Consider the following 16,339-nt stretch of genomic DNA (forward strand, 5'->3'; position numbering starts at 1 on the left):
ATGCATGTTCTCTGGTTACATGGCTGTATACCTAACATGATTAAAAGGGAGAGACTAAAACACCTACTGGACTCGTCACAAACAGAACTAACACTTCAGGGTGGGTCTGAAAGGGAGACTCCTGGATCAGGTCCTAGTTCTTGAATACTTCTGTAGAGTATCATTTTTTTTCCCACCCTGCCCTTTCCTTTATTGAATTTTCATACAATGAGCTTGCCATGACCATCACCGGATATACTAACAACAACAAAGAAGTTACAGCTGGATCCTGTATTAGTCTCAGCTGCAGCTGAAGTTCAAAAACGTTTAAAGCCAATAGGAAGGCGCTGAGGGAAGGGAGAAGAAAAGGACTCCTTCCTGGGAGTTGAAAGGTCTGCTCTTCCTCCAAGGTTCTGGCAGCAAAGGCATCTCTTCTGTATTATGTAAATATAGTTTGTCTTACTAAGTTTTCCAGTTCTGAAGTTCGTTTCTCTGTAAACCCATGGCCAAATATTAAAATAAAATCCTTACTGTGTTAAGCCAGATAACTAATCACCTCCACATGCGGGTAGGCCCAACCAGCCGCTCTGTATATTCGTTCCAAGTTCGCCCACGCACGTACTCCACTGACATCTGAGCTGCTTGGTAACTCCTTTTGGTCACCAATCTAATCCACATTTACCAAAGAACAAGAAAAATGAATGGGACTTTGACCTTGAATCAAGCAGATGATTTTAACATATTTATAATTTTAAAATGACATTAAAGAAACCAAAGCACTCCTCTCTTCTGTTCATATATGGAATCTAGACCATAGGATTCAAGTAATGATATTAGGCAACCAGCCTGGACTCTTTAAAACAGTCAGTCACTGGAAAAAAAAAAATTTTTTTAAGACTGAGGAGACATAACTAAATACAAGGTGTAAACCCTGATGAAAACCTAGATAGGTAAGCAAAATAGTTATAAAAGACATCTTGAGAACAAATTGGGGAAAGCAGAATTTGGACTACATGTGAAATGATAGTATGGAATTATTATTAGTTCTCTTAAGTATGGTAATGGTTGTGTTTAAGTAGGAGAATGTCCTTAGGAAATGAACACTATTTAGTATTTAAGGATAAAGTGTTATACTATATGTAACTTACTTTCAAACGGGTTAGCCAAAAAAAAAAAGTAGTACATATTAGAGATAAGGCAAATGTGGCAAAAATGCTAGCAATTAGGTTAAAGATACATGGGTATTCACTGCACTATTTCAACTTTTCTGTAGTTTTGAAAATTTTCAAAATACCAAGTTGGAGGAGAAAAGAAACAATAATCATGCTGCCAATCATCAGTTATTCCTAAACCCAAACACAAAACATCTTCCAGTTCGCTCTGCTGTGCTTCTAAGGGTGGGCAAGGGGCTGACTATGTTGACGACAAAAGGTTTTAAATGCCTGCTGTTTATTGGGAATTTTTGATAAATTTTTCATTAAGTAACTTCACTTGGGTTTTTCAATGTCCATTTTACATATGGGAAGATTGAAGCTCTAGGAGATTAAGATTAATCTCTAGGAGATTAAGATTAATCTCTAGGAGATTAAGTAATTTACACAATCAAGGCTAGAGGTACCACAGCTGCATATATTTGCTTAAAAATATGTCAACAACAAATAACCAGTTGAAATGTTTAAGCAAACCTCTCTGAGAGTCTCAGATTCTCAGAACAAACCACTAACATCACAGCCGACTATTTTCTGCCTTGAGCTGAGGAAACTGTCTGAAACATCCTTCGATGGCTGACCTGATAGAGCAAACAGGCAAAAATTCTGAAATCGTAATTCCCAGAGATCACAAGGGGGAAGGGGGGCCTCTCCACTCCCACGGGACTGAGGTTATCTGGGCAGGGGTAGCTGCATGGTTCTCTCTGGCATGGTTCATCCCAAACAGCCCGCCAGAAGGAAGCACGGCCGAGGTCAAGGAAGGCTGTCCACCACAGCGCTGGGCCATCCTGAGGCTCCCAGTTCCAGTAAATGGATGAAAGTAATGGTCTCTGAGTGGAGCGGGGAGGGCAGCAGGGACATGTTTAGGGACATTAGGGGAAAAGAGCTTCAACAAAACATGCAGAAACGGTCTCATAAAATGAAGGGTTTACACTAAAAGACTCCCCTCTCCAGCACTGGGGGAAGATGATCAGGTTAGTTTTACCACCTGAGCTTGGCCTTTCATCTCTAACTAGTGAAAGCTGGACCGGCCCTGACTGTCAATTTACAACTCTTTAATTAAGGAAAAGGCTCTCCTGTCAAATCTGTTCCTGAAATTCCCAGTCACCGATGTGTCTCTTGACTGCTAAAACCAAGTTAAAACCGCCCGAGCCAAGCTCACGTTGACTAGAGAGCTTCCAGACGTAGGGAGACAGCTGGGGCCAGCGACCAGTCACCGAGTGGGGCTGAAGGTGTGCCCCCGACTCCGTACTGCTGGGCAGGCCTGCACCACATTTCCAGGTGCAGACTTTTCTCTCAAGAGTGCAATTCTTTTTACCCTACCTCGAATTTTCACAGGTCAAAGAGAAAAGGGAGATAAGATTTCAAATGCAGAAGAAGCCAGAAGACTTCTGGAAGTCTTTGTCATCTCTACACGCGGGAGGGTCTGCTCTTTGTCAGGATCATAACACTGGACAGGAAGACATGAGAAAAGAAAGGCTTCAGACGCCCCTGCCCCTCTGCTGGAGGAGAAAAGGATGGAGGCCGCCCGAAGGTACCAGGGACTTAAATCCTAAAGCCAAATGTCTAAGTACTGATAGCAGCAGAGCCCAGGGGGAATATCTCGGCTTATGTTCTTTCCCGGTTAAAAAAATAATCATGTTCTGCACGTCCAAACTGCTGGGCATCTGTGAGGCAGAACCACCACGAGGGCTGCCGGAGGACGTGCGACACGCGCTCCGGACTCCTCTTGTGAGCGAGATTCTTAACACCTAAAGACCAGTCTGACCCACAGGAAGGAGGGAAGAAGGCATGTGATGTTCTTTTGTCAAAATAAAAACATCATAGTAACCGTCTGACCAGCACACAGCTTACCCATTATTTTAAATGAAAAGGCTAAGCTTTAGAAACATGTGACTTTGGGGAATCTACAGCAGATACTCTGTGATTCCTGGGGAAACGCAATGCTTCAGAAGAACAATTATCTAGCGTTAAGATTCTTGTTACACAGGCAATGAAAGGCGTCATTTTATCCTCAAGATGGTTCTCGCTCTCATGAGGGCATCACATACTGAATCAAAGTCTGCAGTCACTTGTCCTCCCACACTCGGGAAATACAGCCTCATCGTGTGAACAGGCCAAACATTTAAAAGTCACTGAAATCCTCCCATTTTCCCATACTCTAATACAAACAAAAATGAATTCATTTGCCTGTCTCAATTCAAAAAAATTTTAATCTAATTACTGAAACTTGGAAAAGGACATGCTTAATCATTTTATTTCCTCTCCGAAAAGAGCTAAAAGGAAGTCCTGTCTTCTAACAGAATATTAAATGGCCAACGCCTGCCACTTCCGATTACTGCATTTTCTAAAATATTTCTGTGTTAAAATAAATGTAGTCATGGACCTCCCTGGTGGCTCAGTGGTTAAGAATCCACCTGCCAACGCAGGGGACACGGGTTCAAGCCCTGGTCCAGGAAGATCCCACATGCTGTGGAGCAACTAAGCCCATGAGCCACAACTACTGAGCCCATGTGCCACAGCTACTGAAGCCCAAGAGCTCTAGGGCCCAAGTGCCACAACTACTGAGCCTGTGTGCTGCAACTACTGAAGCCCGCGTGCCTAGAGCCCGTGCTCTGCAACGAGAAGCCACCGCAGTGAGAAGCCCACGCACCGCAACGAAGAGTAGCCCCCGCTCACTGCAACTAGAGAAACCCCGGGTGCAGCAATGAAGACTGAATGCAGCAAAAATAAATATATAAATAAATAAATTTTTAAAAATGATAAGAAATAAAGAAATGTAGTCATAAGGATGTGCCAAATGAAACTGTTAATGGATTTACAAGCATGTGAAAATATATTTTGCTTTATTCAAAGTAGCAGAAAGTGTTCATCTCAAAAAGAAAGTGTAACCTAGCTCCGTTCTTAAAGGGATAAATATATACACCCAGTGAACACGTGTGGCAGAAAGAAGAGGTTTCCTCTTGGCCCTCAATGGCCAAGATGAGATTCTTATTCTTAATAAATAAGAGAATGAAACCTGCCTACCGCTCCAGCCAGTATCAGACAACCCCGCAGCCCTGGAACAAGACAGGTGTATCTACAGTCACATAGGACAGGACACGTGGAGACGTGGGGGCGGGGGGGGGCTCCCCAGTGGGTGAAGCCCAGCAACTCCACCAAGGGTCCAGCAGATCATCCTCAGCGTGGGGGCCTGGAACTGGACGGACTTCAGGGATATCATGAATGTAAGTTGGCTACCCACCCAGGCCCAACAAAGGCCATCATAAGGAGAGGAACTGTTTCTTCCCTGTGTATTTTTCCAAGAAGGAAGATACCCTTCCAAGAAGTCGCCCTGCTAACTGCCCTTCACAGCTCATTGGCCAGATTTAGCTTACACAGTCAATAAAGGAAAACGGGATTACCTTACCTGGTTTAGACCATTTAAGATTCACTTCCTCGTGGTGATAAGGTCGCTTCACAATGGACAGATTATCTGCACAAATAGGGTTGTCAAGCAAGGAAGGGAGGGAGGATGGATTTGTGATGGGAAGCACAATGGCAGCTACAGACTCGAATTCAGCCCTACCAAAGGCCAGCCTGCATGGCGGTGGGCAACAGAGAAACAAACCAGCTGACCGACCCTTCCCCTGCCGCCCCAAAATATCTAGATCCCGTTTTATGGTTTAAAATCAAGGGTTGTTATTTAAAAGTTACATTTTATAGAAAGGGAAACTTTTTTTTAAGATTTTAAAAAGTCTACCAGCCACCCCAGCACTAAATTAACTATAGAAATAGCTAAATAGTGACTGTTTTAATGAAGCCTCATATTATCAAACTGTGGTTTTAAAGAACCTCCAGAATGTAAAATAAATGCAACCCAGATGTTCATGAAAAAAATGAAAACAAGATTGTTTTTACTTCATAGCAACCAAATAGGTCAACCCATTTCCTCCTTCAGAGAATTCTCAGAGGACCACAAAACTCTACTAGAAGAGCATGTGTTTCATATGTATCTGTCCAAAGAAAAGGAAACTCTGCTGTCCAAGATAAACGGAGAATATTATATGTTCCCATGAAAGTGAATTAGAAAATTGCAGTGAGGCTGTGTCTACATGTTGCCAAACATCTGGATGAAAACCGAAAAAAAAAATTCACTAATTAGCTAGATATTGGGAAATACTTTTCAATCATCATTAAAATGTCTGGTTTTATAGCAAACTGCCATTTTTATTTATTAATTACAGGAATAAGTTGTTCCAAAGAAGAGTACAGTGATTAAAAATAGCCCTGCTGCAAGTTTAAGATAGGAACTTACTTTCCCCTATTTGCACAGTGCGCCTGGTGACATCAAGTCAGCAGAAAGAGTAAATCTGCTCTATCAAAGTAAATCACAAAATAGCCTTAACCAACTAAATTGACTCAGGTGAGTCTTTTCTAATATTTACGGAATACTGAAAGATATTTACCCAAAATAAACGCTTGCTGAGTTGTCGCAGTCACGTTATAAAACACTATGGGATCTCACGTGTATTCTATCATGTCTACTGGGGGGCTGACATTAACTATAAAAAGTTTATGTTTGATTAACTTCAATATCAGGATGGAGAGTCATTTATTTTCTACTCTCATTTAAATGATTTACTATTTTCCCACAAATTCAAAATATTTAATATGCTTTATGCAGCTTTTAGTATACTTTGGTAAAACCTATTTTTTCATTTCATTTCACTTCAGAAGTTTCAATAATCCTCTACTACAAATTGATAAACCTGCTTCCCGAAGGACGTGCCAATAACCTTTAAAAAATAGTTTCTCTCTCCCAAAGTTATTTACACTAAGAGTGTGACGTGCAAACAGCATTACTATTAATGAATTACTGTCGGTCCTCTATCAGAAGGACTTACTTGAGAAACGCTTAGTTGCAAAACAAACCCACATTTCCCTCCCTAAGCTCCCCGCCACTCACCACGCCCCACGCTTTCCCTCTATTCTCACCACACAGCAAAACTTTACCCTTTCTTGGTCTCCTTTTCTGGGTTGTCTTCAGTCCTGGAATTTTTCTCCTCTCTCTCAACTCTCTCCCCTAAGTGATCTCTCACCCATTCCCATAAATTAGAAGAATTTAAATCTTCCCAATGTTTATCTCCTATCCAGACCATTCTTCTAAGCAGCAGACCACATAGCTAAGCATCTTCCTACCATCTCTACCAGGACATCTCACAAAGAAGTCCGATTTTAAACACCAAAACTGAATTCCTAAGATTCTGTTTCCAGTAAAAGCTGACCAGCTTGTTGCAGACAACCCTTCTGCCAAGAACAACTAAAAAGGCTGAGCAAATTATAAGAAACAACTGTTTGAAGGTATCAGAGAGCTACCAATGCAGTGAGAACCTAGGAGGCCAGGATCCCAGACAGAAGGTGCAGAGAGATGAGCCCAATCATCTGAGCCACTTTTCTCCTCGAGACATTCGCCAATTCACAGCAGAAAGTCAAAGGCCAAGAAGCTAAGCAGAGACAAGTAGTTGAGAATAGAATATGAGGTCAACAGAATCTCCAGCAGTCTGATGGGACTGGGGGGACAAAATTAGAATTCAGGGGCTGCCAAGTAGAAGAGGCCCTGGTAAACACCCCGAGCTTTCAGCTGGGACCACCAAAGCGCTATACCCTGGAAGAAGGGGAAACCAGAGGGAGACCAACCCTCACAGTGTTAAAGTGATTACTTCCCCACCCTAACTGCCTGCCAGGAGCCTCTCTTGAAGAAGATAGTCTCAAACTACCTCTATAGTTTTTCATGCACATCGTCTAGAATTTAATTAAAGCTTAACAGGCAATCTGGAATCAAGATCACAGACTGAAAACCAAGGGTAAAATAGACAACAGAATATATTCACTGATGTCCAAATATTGACGTTATCAGACACCAATAACTAATAAAGAAATTCACTGGACAAGACGAAAAATTTTAACAGAAAATTGGAATCTAACAAAAGAATCAAGAACACTGAAAAAAGCAATAACTGAAATTAAGAACTCAACAGATGGGCTTCCCTGGTGGCGCAGTGGTTGAGAGTCCGCCTGCCGATGCAGGGGACACGGGTTCGTGCCCCGGTCCGGGAAGATCCCACGTGCTGCGGAGCGGCTGGGCCCGTGAGCCATGGCCGCTGAGCCTGCGCGTCCGGAGCCTGTGCTCCGCGGCGGGAGAGGCCACAACAGTGAGAGAGAGGTCCGCGTACCGAAAAAAAAAAAAAAAAGTGAGGAGAAAATAATGACATCTTCAACAAAAAAACAAATGAGCCCTCCAAATGGTTTTCTCTCAAGACTCCCCTTCTCCTGAAGCAGCAGCACCCACAGTCACGTGAGCCAGAAACCTAGGAGTCATCTCTGATTCCTGCAGTTCCTTCGCCTTTAACCTCCCAGCTGTCAATACGCCCATCTGATCCTCCAAAATACATCTAGCAGAGCAATGCAAATTATAACAGTGCATCATTTCTCACCCAGGAGACAGGCGAACACTTAGAAGTCTGACAAATGCCAAGAGCTGATGACGACGCTGATAATACACCTGGTGAGAAACCAACCTGCCAGCATCTAGTTAAACAGAGAGCACACCTACAACCCACAACTGCGATTCTAGAGAGATACTCAAGAGAAACTTTCACAGCTTGTAAAAGGAGAGGAGCCGTGGTATTCTTTGCAACAATGTAAAATCAACAGAACAGTCCAAGGCAGGACAAGAAAAATAAAACGTTATGGCGGTTAAAAGAAACAGGGTCTCTACATAATAATACGGATAACCTCAAACACAAGCTGCAGAACATTACACAGAGTATGATGCCATTTTTTGATAATTTTTTAAACAAACCAAAAAGAGATCCATATATTGCTTACCGACACACACACATACACATTCCAGTATGAAAACTATTCCAGAGGGCCCACATCACATTCATCATGGTTGCCTTTAGGAAATACAAAAGACAGGAAGGGGAAGAGGACCAGAAGCGCTCGACAGGAGCGAGCCCCACTTTACTCAGTACTTATTGACAAGTATTCACTGAAGGCCTATTCCACACGACGTCTCAGGTCTTGGAGAGACAGCAGTGGTTAAAAGCAGACGCTATTCCTTCTTTCACAGAACTTACATTCTAAGAGAGGAGAGACGAAGGATGAACAGGTGTGCAGCAGATGAGGAGTGCTAAGAGCGAAGAGGAAAAATGAGGCTGGGAAGGGGGACAGCGGGGTGCTACTTGAGACAGGCTGGTGGACGAAGGCCTCTGTGGCAGGGAGACGTGCGAGCAGAAACCCGAAGGGACCAAGCAAGCACATACGCAGATACCTAAGGGGAAATCACCGTGGGCAGAGTAAGTGCCAAGGCACGGAGTCAGGGCAGCGCTTGGCAAGTTCACGGAACCAGCGTGGTGACAAAAGTGAGGGCAACTATCAGAGACCACAGGGGACTAGAGCAGGGGCAAGGACAGCCCCAAGGCGAGAACTTTTTTTTATGTTTTTAAAGGGTTATCGAGAAGAGCGTGTGAGAGCCCAAGCGTGGCCCACACAGCTGAGAACGTCTGCCGTCGGGCCTTCTTTCAGGAAAAGCGTGTAGGCCCCTGGCCTAGAGCACAGGGACCCGACACCGCAGGCAGCAGGGGACTCTGAGTGCGCCAAGGACGGTGCCGACTTGGCGAGGAGTGACACGACCTCTGCTCTAGAGAGACAGCTCTGGCTGCTGTGTGGACAAGGGCGGCGGCAAGGAGAACGGTGGACGGCTAAGGCAAAGGAAGTGGAAGACCGCACCAGAATCTGGGCCTGAGCGATGGGAAGAACGATGCTGCCAGGTGCTAGGATGGAGACACTTACCTGAGATGCTTTAATTAGTTTTTGTAAAGACCTTAAACGATGGGACAGAACATTAACAGCTACATGGATTCTGAGTCATGGGAACGTGTTTGTTTCATTGCTTTCTGTACTTTTCCATGAGTTTTTATATAGGTTTGTCCTACACCGATCTTTCCCTTCACTTTTGCCACCCCCCGCAATCCACCTCGCCCCTGTAACTCCCACCCGAACCCCTCCTCACTGGCGCCTATCCCCAAGTCCTCTCTGCCCCTCCTCCACTCTGTTCCCCACTCGGTAGCCGAGGACACTCTCCTTACAGGGCAGGGTGTCCGATGCTTGAGAACGTGGCCTCTGAAGCCAGGACGCCTGGGTTCAAAGCTCGGCTCCACCACTTACTAGCTGTAAGTTACTTGGCTTCCCTGTGCCTCAGTTGTCCACTGTCATCCGTAAATGGTGCTCATGTTAAGTACCTAACAGGGTTATTGCGAAAAGTAAATAGATCCATAAAGCAGGCGCGGCAGAACTGGACACAGAGACCATTGTGTAAACATTAGCTACAATTACTTAAACATAAATCAAATGTCATCCCGCAGTTTAAAACCCTTCATTGGCTTCACGCACTTAATAAAATGTAAATTCCTTACCTACTCAAACTGCCTGAAGCGTCCCAGTTCACTGCTGGCTCAGACCACACACGGCAGCTTTCAGCCCTCTGGAGGCGCTCTGCTTCCCCAAGCCCCGGGCCCAGCCTCTGCCTGGTCCTCGACCCCTTTAGGTCACACCTGAAAGAGTCTTCCCTCCAAGAGGCCTCCCCTGGCTACGGGCCCTACCTACCCCTCCCACCACAGGCCCCCAACTCTCCCCTCAACCCCTTGTTGATTTCCTTTCACACATCAGCATAATTTGCAAAGACTTTATACATCTGTTTACATTTTTCTTCAGTCTCCCGTCTAAACAAAAGCTCCAGGAACGCAGGAAATTCATCTGCTTTATTCACTGTATTCACCCTTCCGCCAAGCACAGGACCTGGCATTTGGTCGGGATGCTATCAATATTTGTTGAATAAATAAATGTTCCAGAAAACAATACGCTCTAAGCATACCCTAAAAGCACCTATCATGTCACTTTTTAAACATTCAAAAGAAAGCAGTTAATTTCCTATGCAGACTGAAAAAATAAGTTATTTATTTTATAACTTTCTACAGGTTACATTGATTTTTTTAATATACAAAAACTCCAAAAATATCGAATCACTTTGTTGCACACCTAAAACATAACATTGTAAATCAACTATAATTCAATTTTTAAAATTCTCTCAAAAAGGGTGTTTTCATACTATTTTTCTGTGAAACTGGTTACCAGTTTGGCAAACAGTGGAGATGGACAAGCTTTTCTGAATTGCAAAATATAAAAAGGCATAGAGCGAAGTTTCCAGGGCACTGACGTTCCCCATCTGCTTGGTTCCCATCACCCTCCCCAACAGGTAACCATTGTTATCAGTTCCTTGCTTAGCCTTCCAGAGAATTTTCATGCATATGTAACCACTTCCTTTTTTTTCTTTTTAACAGAAATGGTAACAAACAGTGCACATTTGCCTACACTTTGCTTCTGTAACTTAGTAAAATATTTTGGAAACCTCTGCCTATGGGTTCATAAGGAGCCTCCTCATTCCTTTCTACAGCCTCACGACTTCAATCGCCATGCGGGTACACAACGTGCAGTGAACACTCGGGTTATTCTCCATCTTTTACTATTACAAACAAGGCAGTGAATACTCTTGTACCTACGGTATCTCAGGCATGTAAAAATATACCTACACGTTAAATTCCTAGAACTGGTATTGCGTCAAAGGATGTACATGCCTGTAATTTTAAAAGCTGCTGCCCAGGGCACCTGTATCTATCGGGGTCCAACCAAAGAAACAGAAGGCCCTCAAGGAGTTGAAGTAGAGGGAATTTAAAACAAGAAATTGGTTACACATACAATAGAAAAGCTGAGAATCATACAGGAAATGGTAAGACAATGCAGCGATTAGCAAGAGGAACAAGCTGCTACCACCTCTAAACTGGAGGGTCACAGGCAGGAGGTCCTTCCAAAGCTCGGGGGCTCGGTCAACAGGCAGGAGCTGGAGCCAAAAGGAGACCGACCGCCAGACACAAGGCTGAAGGCAGAATGCGAGCAAAGACGATAACCTGGCCTCTCCCTTCCTCCTGCCATCCAATCACCCACTAGCGGCTCCCACTGGCCACACCTAGCCCCGAGCCAGCCGACCCAGGCTCTGGGAAATGTCCCTCTGCAGGCGAAGGGCAAGCAATGGATCCAAGCCAGCCAAGCACAGGCTGGCGCAGCCTCCTTACGAGTGGTAACTAATTTACACTCCCATCGCCCACAGATGGTTTCAAATGTAGGGGTTATCGCTTGCCTGACAGGCAAAATCTGGGATCTCAGCCTGGCCTTAATTTATATTAACTTTTATTGGGTGAGGTGGAGCAGCTTCTCAGGTGGAGCAGCTTCTCACGTGAAGCACAGGCTTACGTCTCAGCTATGCTGATGGGGTAAGGGGGGCGGGGTGCAGGAGGGAGGGGAAATCAGTAAAGTTATTCACCTCATCTGCCACAGATGGTCCGTTCAGGAAGTTCAATCACACAGACTCCCAAACTGAGCATTAGGATGGTGGCAATGAACCGAACTAGCCAGTCACCTTCCAAGTAGAGACATATCTCAAGAACTGTTCTAGAAAAACTGAAAGGCAACAAGGCCCCAAAGGAATGAAAGATACCTTAACTACACTCAGCACACATTGTAAATAAGTGTGTTCTTGTAATCTAGTGCCCCCCATGTGTTCCTCCTTAGAACTGCCTTCCAGCCATTCCTACCACCACCCTCTCTCCTTATCCTACAGTTAAAGAACAAACAGTAATACCCTGGACAAACACTTAAAAGTATCAAAACAGCAAGCAGGAATCATTTTTGGAAGTCTTCTAACCGGACCAACACATCAGCAAAAAGATATTTTAATTCTTTTGCCCCTGGCATAACTATGTTTGAATAGCTTATTTACCCTCTCTGGTAAACAAGCTGAAACTGACCTCCCCATATACAGTTCAAAGTTCTGTACTACACTCTAAAAATATACCCAAAAAAGTTATGTCTTGCAAATGACTGGCAAGCGAAACTATTCTTTCGAAGGGCTGAACTTTATTTTTAAAACCATGAATTTTAAAGCCAAGCATTTTTAGAAACCTAAATGGTGATAAAAACTAATGCACCAGAAGGAAGTATGTTAACTTCAAAACCTCCATCAATCAAAAGTTAAACATAAGCACACCGAATGTATATGACAAGCACTATGACTCGTCTTTCAAAACTCTTAAGATTTCCATCTATTCAAAAACACACTTGCTCTAAGAATGCCAAACATTTTAAAGTGTCTTCCATGAGGCAAGGAAGAAAGAATTTAATAAACCATATCGATAAAGCTTAATAAGGCAGGGACATTTTAGTAAATAATCAATAAATATCTGTTCATTGTTGACTGTTCCAGTGAAGTGAGTTAAATGATATTTTAAAAACAATCATATCCTTTTTCCCACTGCAGGGTAATTTTTTTTTTTGAAGAGATGATTTTATATAATTTCAAACATTCAGAAAAGTTCCAAGAATTGTACAACAAATACCAATATACCCTTGACCCAGATACACCAAGTATTTACGTTTTGCCCTATATGTTTATCCTTCTGTCTCTATTTTTTTCATGTGTGTGAACTTTTTTTTCTGAACCACTTGAGAGTAAGCTGAGGCACTATACTTCCTTATACCTTAATAATTCAGTGTGTATTTCCTAAGAAAAGGAATATTTTCTCTATTTTTATTATCAAAACCCAGAAATTTAATACTGATACAGTACCATTATCTGATCTATTGCCTATTCAAATTTTATCAATTGTCTTACTAGGGTAAATTTTTTAAGTTTTTTTTTTTTCCAAATTTGAAAGTAATATACATCATTCCAGAAACTTGGAAAATATAAAAACCAAGAAAATAAAACATCCATAATATCAGCAGTTTTTACATTGTTTAGACCCTAATATATAAAACTGCTTATTTTTAATGGTTGGAAAATATTTCCTCCAGTAAACTCCCCATAATTTACCTCACCAGTCTCCTATTAGGCACTGTCGTTTCCAATTTTCTATTATAAATAACGTTAATGCACAGCTCCTGTGCGTGATTTTTCTTTTTTTAAATCTCAGGATTGTATTCCCAGATGAGCTATATTAGCCCAAAGAAAGTCTTGATACTTTGGAGATGTAATACTGTCCTTCGCTATAATATTCAAGATCTATACTGGCTTCCTTTTTTCATCTTTATACCTGCTTTTACCTTCAAGTTTTCTACATTCCTTAACGGACAGAGTCCAAAACTCCTTCAAATGAAATCGCCAAGCCAGCCAGCTGCCTGGACTCGAATGTCAAACGTTTAAATATTACAGTTGTTTGTCTTTGTTTTCTAAAAAGGAGACACTTGTCTGCCGGTGCTATTACCCCGATTTTGACAGGCAGGAAGCACCGCGTCCACGGAGAATCCATCACTTACATTCTTCAGACAGCAGCCTGGCTGGAGGAGGGTGTGCACCTGGGCTCCTCCTTTCCACAGAACTTTCCGTCAAAACAACACACCCACTCAGTGCCACAGTGCTACCCCCAGCTTCAACTATGAAAACTGAACTCGACAAACGCCAGGATTCGGGCGAACTTACCCCCATCCCAGCCCCACCGCTTCTTGGGGCGCAAACATTTCCCCCGGAGCAGCACTTAAATGCTAGAAGGTACCTTGATTAACCACTTCATCCTGAAGCTTTCAACACTGCTGATTCTTACAGGCAGCTGCTCCGCAGCCTGTAATTAAGATTTTTTTTTTCCAAAATGCTCCCTTATTACAAGGGATTCTGATGATTCCGTCTGTCAGCATAAAGGAGATCTTTAGCAAAAACAGAGAGAGATCCTTAACTTTGGGTGTTCCTGTAAAACAGGGGTATTAACCCTTTGCTTCCCAAGCCAACGACCCCACTCCATCCACAGACACTACAGAGACACGTTATTCGCTTTTAAAGGCGTAATTCGCATCATGACACAACGGTAATCTGTATTCCACTAAATAATTTACAACAAACGCGAATCTTCTAGCAAGAGGTGACCGAGCGTCAGAGGGACAGCTTGGTTTTCTGGTCTCACCTCCGGGCGGGCTGCAGCTCCTGACTCCGACCCCTCGGCTCCTCTGACTTTTTTTAAATTTATTTTTGGCTCACTCCGTAACGTTCCCCTATTTCATAAAATGCGTGCGCTCTAGCTGCCCCCTCCTCATTTAACGATCCCACTGACCACTTCTGACCTAAAGCCAAGAAAACTGTCACGACGTTCAACCCTCTCCCCGCAGCCGCCCTTCTTGGACCCAGAGGATCCGCAATTCAAAACTTTGCCATCCCGGTTTCCCGTGGACTCCCCGCTTCCCACCACCTGAGAGAAGACGCGGGGAGGGTCGTCACCGACGGTTGGGCTCCGGAGGGCGTGAGAGCAGAGAAGGTCGCCCCCAAGGTCCCCCGCCTGCGGAGAGCGACCCCCGAACCCCGACCCGAGCCTCCGGGAGGCCCCGGCCGGCGGGCAGCCCCAGCCTCGTCCCAGACCCTCGCCCGGGCTCCGCGACGACCCCGCCTCGGGGCCCCCGGACCCCCGCCTCGGGCCCCGGGCCCGGCGCGCGCCGCGGGCCTCGGCGGTCGGCAGCCGGCACTGGCGCTGCCCAGACCCGGTCTTCTCAGGCGGACCTGCACCACCAACCCCCGACCCGGGACCGGCAGTCCCCGCTCCGGTCCGGCGCGTCCGCGACCCCCGCCCCAGGCCGCCAGCCGCGCCGGCCACACCTCCGACACTCACCGCCGCCGCCCTCGCCGCCGCCGCCGCCGCCGCCGTCTTCGTCCATCTTGAGGCCGCTCCCGCAGCCGGCGAGCCCGGGGCCAGCGGGCGAGGGGCCGCGGGTGCGGAGCGTGCCGGCGGCCGTGCAGCTCCAGCAGCGCGCGGACCCGGTCGCTGCCCGGGCCTCCTCCCGCGGGGCGGGGCGCTCGCCGCTCGGCGCCGCCGTCACGTGGCGCGCAGGCCCCGCCCCCGGCTGCGATGGGCGTGGCCCGAGGCCGCGCGGCCCCGCCTGCGGGAACCCGCCCGGACCCCTCGTGAACGCGCTCGGCCCCGCCCGGAGCCCCGCGAGGGTGAGAGGGGACCCTCCGGGGGCGAAGCGGGCGTGCACACCCGGCCCCGCCCCGCCTTCGAGCAGCCTTGGGACGGACGTGGGGTCCGGGGCAGGCGAATGCCGAGTCTACAAAACACGGCGGCGGGAGGTCCTCCTCGCACGTGCACCCAGGGAAAAAAGACCAAGAAACGTATTTAAAAGTCAAGCCTTCGCCCTTCGGCCCGAGAAATTTTACAGTAATTCCAGCCTTCCCGCTTTCTGGTGTAGAATGGAGGCTCTCCTTTCCTGGAGATGAGTGCACTTCGACAAAGTGTAAAGCTTGTAAATAAACGTTATCATGAGGTTGGAACCGAATCCCCAGCCGGCACACCTGGGGCTCACCCTCAGAGGGCTTTGTAGGGTTGGCCCGTCTGGCCCCAGTCGCTCCTGCGCTTTCTCTCCCGTCTCTCTTGGAAAGCTGCCAGCTGCCCTGGATTTATGATGCAGAAGGAGCTCTGAATTCAATTTCCCGTGGGCACAGCCGGGGTCCTCAGCACAGGCCCCCTGGGCAGAAGGCCTCAGCCAGCCCCTGACCCGTATCTTCCCCGGATCTCCTTTTCCACTCCACATCTTGCTTCCAGTAACTCCTCCTGAACCATTGAATGGGGCCCCTCCCAAGCTTTTCTGTTCAATTTGCTGGAACTAAATTGCATTAAAGAAAAGGAAACATTGTAATGGAGGAGATAATTCATCTCTAATATAATTTTCCAGCAAGTGTTTTATATTTACAAATGGCCCATTGAGTTGAAAGAACTTTCTGCTGTCATTTATCAAAATGGACATTTTTCACTTTTTTGTTCAAGGTTGTGGGATGATTCCAAAGAGTGCAACCTCCTAATAATCTCAAAAATTAAACACCCAGCATTCTGGCGCTGCTCAAGCCTCCCGGCACACTTCTGGGTGAGATAAGACCTGTGGCAGCTTATGTGACAAATATACAACAGAAAAGGGGTCTAGGCATCAGGAGATGTAGGTTTGCATCCCAGCCCACAGACTTGGCTTCCTGGTCTTGTTCCTGTTGGCTTGGTTATCTTGGAGATAACAGCGTAGTTACT

At 45.6% G+C, this 16,339-nt stretch overlaps 1 protein-coding gene across 5 annotated transcripts in view; it reads right to left on the reverse strand.

Moving 5' to 3' along the window:
* The window catches only part of CYTH3 (cytohesin 3), a 95,986-nt gene extending 80,320 nt beyond the window's left edge, over window positions 1-15,666 (reverse strand). For 3 of the 5 annotated variants that reach the window (XM_079945359.1, XM_079945357.1, XM_079945358.1), the window contains exon 1: window positions 14,936-15,113. In XM_079945359.1, the coding sequence (XP_079801485.1) occupies window positions 14,936-14,981 (46 nt within the window). In that variant the 5' untranslated portion in view covers window positions 14,982-15,113. Of the gene's footprint in view, window positions 1-11,063; window positions 11,123-14,935; window positions 15,114-15,626 lie in introns of those variants that run through there. The other 2 variants (XM_079945361.1, XM_079945360.1) reach the window with 2 other exon arrangements.
* Between the last annotated feature and the right edge of the window lie 673 nt (window positions 15,667-16,339).

This window comes from Stenella coeruleoalba (assembly GCF_951394435.1).
Source record: "Stenella coeruleoalba genome assembly, chromosome: 15".
In the NCBI taxonomy this organism is placed as follows: Eukaryota; Metazoa; Chordata; class Mammalia; order Artiodactyla; family Delphinidae; genus Stenella; species Stenella coeruleoalba.